The 5,732-nt window shown below is 50.6% G+C and overlaps 1 protein-coding gene across 1 annotated transcript in view; it reads right to left on the bottom strand.

The window, feature by feature from the left end:
- Position 1: 1 nt before the first annotated feature.
- PLXNC1 (plexin C1) overlaps positions 2 to 5,732 on the bottom strand; it is a 69,616-nt gene continuing 63,885 nt past the window's right edge. The window contains exons 29-31 of the mRNA XM_015284072.4: positions 4,523 to 4,663; positions 4,369 to 4,443; positions 2 to 2,983 (exon numbers count right to left, since the gene is read on the bottom strand). Coding sequence (XP_015139558.2) covers positions 2,879 to 2,983; positions 4,369 to 4,443; positions 4,523 to 4,663 — 321 coding nt within the window. The 3' untranslated portion in view covers positions 2 to 2,878. The remainder of the gene's footprint in view (positions 2,984 to 4,368; positions 4,444 to 4,522; positions 4,664 to 5,732) is intronic.

Below are 5,732 nucleotides of genomic sequence, written 5' to 3'. Positions count from 1 at the left end.
CCAGCCTTCCGATGCGTTTTATTCGAGATAAACCCATACAAACACCAACATGTATTTGTCGTTTGCACTTTTTTCAAACCATTCATTTTAAACAACAGGTTAACTTCTGTACAACAGGAATTACTTTACACGTTAGAAGCATTTGACTTTAAATGACTGCAAAATAATGCTCTGTAAGCTAGTGTTAGAAAATAAGCTGTTTGCAATAGCGGTTTGCCTGTAAACATGTGGAAATCGGTTCAAGAGAGGTTCGCTTTCATTTCAGAGAATGCGACTACAATTGTTGGGTTGCCAGAAGGCAGCTTTAGTCATACCTTGTTGTGTCCGAGGAACGGCAGACTGTGAGGGTGGGAGTTGTGCCAATGTTCTGTGAGGTCCCAAACCTACCACAAGAGCTACAATCACTTCGTTATACTTCACGTCACTTTGTGAGATTCACTTCATGGGTTACAAAGTCCCAGCATGACTTTAAATGGGCTACAACAGAGTGAAGCTGGTTAGGAGGCTCCGATACAAGGCGAGAATCCTATTCCAGGCCGTAGGTAAAGCTACAGGGCCTGCTTCAACACATACTTAATCTCTAGAAATCATGAATGCTATTGCAGCAAACGAGCAGTAGTACAAATACAGAATAGGACTGGTTTCAGTTTTCTCATCATATAAACACACAGAGTGAGGTTCACAGGATCAGACCCACGCAAACAGATTCTATGTTACAGCTTTCCAAGCAGAAGTTGCGAGGTGTACTTCTGCCTGTACAGAAGGTCACTGTTGAACAAAACGATCGCGTTTCCTTCTAATGCGCTTCCAGCCAACGACTGCAACGGAGCTCAACTCGTGAGACGTCTGTCTGACTGCAGCCAGCAAACGGCCGATGCCTGTCCTTCAGTGGTTGTTACTGTGCTTTATTATCGATTAGTTTGATGCTGCTTTAAAAGGTCAGGTTAAGAATATTAAAAATCACAGCCCTTAAGTACAGCTGATCTGCCTTTATGTGCTACTCAAGCCACAGTCCGCTCCTTTAGGACAGAGGGCGAGATGATAGGTTAGGATTGGCTCGGCTCTTTTCCATTGAAATGAAACTTACCACGCTGTATTGTGCCTGGCAGAGGAGAGAGCTGCTGAAAGCACTGCAACACTGTAGTGCAGCTTCCTGAACAAAGCCATACATTCCATCAAGTATAAAGTGTAAACTTAATAGCAAGTATAAGACTTGAATTAAAACAAAGCCATCACAGTACGGACTGGCGGCTCCCCTCTCTGATACGCAAGAGGAACAATTTGTGCAATCATACGGCAGGGAAGGGGCAGACCAGTAGGCAACGTGTTCTGTTTTGTTTTTCCCGTGGTAGCCCTCCCTTCTGCCCAGGTGTGGCTGTTTGCCCCCCCTGCTGCTGGCCGGCCATGCACAGCCAGCCTGGCCAGCTCTGCTCTGCTGGTGTGCTGCGGCCTCTGCGCCTCTCCAAGGCAGTGCCACATGGGAACACCTGTTTGGAGCGCTCGGCTGCCTGGGAGCCGCGTGCCACATCTCTGCCTCATCCCAGCCCCAGCAGATGCTGCCTACGCTAAGCGTGGGCCGGTCGTACCAAGGCAGGGGACAGCGCAGGGCTGCTGCGTTGCCTCCGGCGGTGGGGCCCTCAGGAGCCTTGAGACAATGCTTTTTGGGCCTCCTCCCACGTTGTGGAGGAGATGCCGCTAATCAAAGCCCTGCCTGAAACCCGGGTGCTGGCTGAAGCCTCAGTATGTGCCATCGTAGCAATCAAAGCAGAGCCCGCGGTGACCAAACCTTGCAGCTTTGTTGTGGCACACGGGAGTGCAGCCGTGTGGCAGCGGAGCAGCACCACAGCTCTTACATTGGGTGTCAGCCACAAATGCAATGCTCCTTCCTCCCGGGTCTTTGAAAACATCCACGCCTCAAAAACCACCCCAGCAGGATGAGGGCAGGCTGCCCTCGCCCCGACTAACCTTCTTTTGACAAAACCTTTGTTTGGACAACCTGGAAAAATAAAATGAGATGCTGGCGTTGGGTCTGTGAGCCACCTGCACACGGCGGTGAGGCTGACAGAGCTGGCGGAGGGGGGCTGTGCTCTGAGCGCAGCCATCACAGCTGCCTGTTCTGAGGCGGCGCGGCCACAGAGGTTACACATGCAAAGCTGCTCACAGAGGTTTCACAGCTTGTGTAAGGACGGAGAGGCAGAAATGTAAACACAGACTGATGCCAGTGCAGGTCCTTTCTCCACAGCCCTGTTCACCTCCTGGCTTCCCCTGCAAAGCCATTTCTAAACTCCTGCCATGTGACATTTGCACTTCAAAGCTCAGCCCCACCCCCTCGTTAAGCAAGCTTCGCCCAAGTGTCACTGGGTGCTGGTTTTCATTGCAACAGGAGCCAGCCTACATTTGTCTGGAAGGAAGGAGCCTGCAGCTGGCCAGAGTGCTGACCCCACAGCCTGTCTGGTCTGCACAGACTGCCGTGGCTGTGGGAAGGGTGTGGCGAAACATCAGCTTTCTCTCTTCAAAACAGAGCAAAGCAGCCTAAAGGTTCACATGGGCAACTCCGAGCTTGCAGCGTGCAGCTCCTGCAAGCTGCTTTTCAGTCTGTGGGGAGCTTACTGAGGCAGCAGCTTTGAACCAAAACGGTACCTGGGTTCAAGTACCTAAAACCCTTGGGCCGCCAGCGCCAGCCTCAGCCGCACCGTCACATTGGCGTGTCCAATATGCAGCCCTGCGCACCCTTCGTTCCCAAACTCGGGTATGGAATGGTCAGAGTGAAGCAGCGTCCAATTGTCTCGAGCCCTGTACAGAGTCATTCAGAACTGCCTGGGGAGCAGCAGCGCTTATTTCAAGTTCCCCGCAGTGACACTGTGAGGCAGCGCTCTGCTCAAACCCATTTGCATTTCTTCTTTTCATCGAATAAGGCTTTTACTTGCTGGAGCTGTTTCTGGACTTCTTCAAACCCCCGTTCTCGCTCGAGTTTGCTGACAATCTGTTAACAATTAGCAAAAAAGAGAATCATTTTGTTAGCATTGCTTTGATTTGCTGCTCTTTAAAGCCTGCTTGTCTGCATTCCAGCAGCCACTGGCATCTAAATGCCTGTCTGTATGTAAACATTTTCTTCTGGCTTCAGCACTTCATTTTGGTAGCTTTCCTTTCAAGTCATTATAATTACGGCATTTGCAACACTTCTACACAAGGAAGAACGACAGAGCCAAGCTAGGAAGCAGACGAATCCCCTCCATGTTCAGCTGTTGGAGTGTTGGGCGGTTTTACCCCAGTGCACATCTGCGCTCAAACTCTATTTCTCCTCTGCCCATGAGCTGAGGGCAATGAGCTGCCACCCCACAGCTCCCCTTTGGCAGCCAGCAGGCGATAGGAAGCAGCACTGAGCACTGCTGTGACAGAGAATGCTGCTGGCACTGCTACGAAGGGGCCAAGAGCAATGGCAGAGGTGTGGCTGCTCCCCCCCTGCCCCCCACAAATGCCTTGGGGAAGCACAGGGAGAGTGTAGTGAGTTTTTATGCCTTCAAAAGAGCAAAAATTGGCATTAAGATTGGAATATATCTTGAACTCTTCTGCGTCAGCAATTCTAATAAGCTTAATAAACCGTCCTGCTTTAACGATTATCACATCAAGCTTTTTTTAAGAGAAGTCTGATGCCAAAGCCAGATCACTTGAGATGCTGGAGACCAGAAATGGGAGCCACCAGGTGCCCGGCAGCTGGGCACTGCAGCCAGGCTGCCACTGTGCTGCTGAAACGCCCTGGGACCGTAGCTCAGTCACTTCTGCAGCTGCATGTACCGCAGCCTCTCATGAAGAGCTGAGCAAAATGAAACGAGAACCCCCCGGGGGCAAAGCGAGGGCAGGGAGCTCCCCACAGGGCGGCCTGGAGGCAGCCAGTGGCTAAGTGCATCCAGGTGAGAAAAGGTTCTTTGTTAGCAATAGCACTATGGCTTCTTTTCCTTAAGGGAAAGGCTGTTGGAGCAGAGGGCTGTGATGGGAAAAGAGCAGACATGTCTCGCTGCAGGGCTGAGCGCTCTGCTGAGAGGTTTGTGCCAACTGTTAAGATCCCTGGTGCTGCGTCCTAATCTGTTTTCTCACTCCCCAGAGAAAAGGAGTGCAAGCACAGGAGCTGTAGTGGGCATTAAGGGATACTCTGCAAACACTACAACAAAAAGCGTTGGCTACTTTCCCAAAAACTACAGGGAGAGTTCTGTAGTTCTATGGTGTGGTGAAGCAGTGTTGATCTCAGGGTGCATCACGCCCTGGGCCGGCGACCCCACATGCAGAGGGGACCACAGCAACACCACCTCGGTGGCACCCAGCAGGGAGAGACCCAGCCGGGTGGGTGTGCTGGGCCCAGCGAGTGCTCACCTCATCGTAATACTTCACAATGTATCTGTAGATTTCCATCAAGGCCACTTCCTCATTAAATTCATTTTCATGTTTCTAAAACAGAAAAACAGCTCTGGTCAGATAGTTCTCGTTTTCTAAAACAGCAAACAAAGCTCCCACTTCTCAACCGCACCTTAGATTCCTGAGTTAGAAATTCTTCAACCTCTGAAGTGGTCAAGGGAGGCAGATCCCTGATGGCTTTGTAGTACGCCTTCACCTCCTTCTTGTAGAGCGGAATGTCCTTAGCGTAGAGAAGCTTGTTTGTTGGTGCTTCCTTAAGAGGAAATATTGGAAGCATTGTCAGTTTTCACAGCACACATTTCCAGAGGTTCCACCTCCACACAGTTAATTGCATCTAATTGGGTCTCTGTGTGACTCACTTCTCTTTGCAGTGGTTCCATGCAAGCAATCGAGGTTACAAAAGAAAGATGAAGAACAGACATTGGTAACGGCTCACTGTGTTTTGTGACAGCTGCCATGTAATTATTTTCAATGGCATCAGGAGTGCTGATCGTTTGTCACTCAGTTTTTCTTTCTAATCTTTCCTCTGCCCCTCTCTGGACCCGAACAATTGTCAGAGCTGAAGCACAGGGCTTGGGGGAGAGCAGATGCAGCAGAGCTGTAGAAAGTTCATACAATCTTTTGAGTTGGAAGGGACCTTCAAAGGTCACTCAGTCCAACTCCCCTGCAATGAGCAGGGACACCTACAGCTGATCAGGGTGCTCAGAGCCCAACTCCAGCCTAACCTTGGATGTCTCCAGGACTGGGGCACCCACCACCTCTCTGGGCAACCTGTGCCAGTGATTCACCACCCTCACTGTAAAAGACTTTTTCCTTATATCCAATCGAAACCTCCCCTCTTTTAGTCTGAAATCATCTCCCCTTGTCCTGTTATAACAGACTCTACTAAAAAGTCTGTCCTTTTCTTTCTTGTAACTCCCCTTTAGATACCGAAAGGCCACTCTCAGAGCATTCCCTTCTCCAGGCTGAACAGCCTCAGCTCTCTCAGCCTGTCCTCACAGGAAGATGTTCCATCCTTTGGATCATTTCTGTGGCCCTCCTCTGGATGCACTCCAACAGGTCCATGTTTTTCCTGTACTGAAGACTCCACATTTGGATGCAGTACTCCAGGTGAAGTCTCATCAGCACAGAGCAGAGGACAGGATCATCTCCCGCACCCTGCTGGCCACGCTGCTTTTGATGCAGCCTGGAATACAGTTGCCTTTCTGTGCTGCAAGGGCACATTGCTGCCTCACATCCAGCTTGCCATCCACCAACACCACCCAGGTGCCAGACCTTGCGCTTGGTTTTGTCAAACCTCATGACATGAGGTGCTCCTGGGC

This window comes from Gallus gallus, chromosome 1 (assembly GCF_016699485.2).
Source record: "Gallus gallus isolate bGalGal1 chromosome 1, bGalGal1.mat.broiler.GRCg7b, whole genome shotgun sequence".
Classification (NCBI taxonomy): domain Eukaryota; kingdom Metazoa; phylum Chordata; class Aves; order Galliformes; family Phasianidae; genus Gallus; species Gallus gallus.
This window is presented reverse-complemented; position numbering and strand designations above follow the sequence as displayed.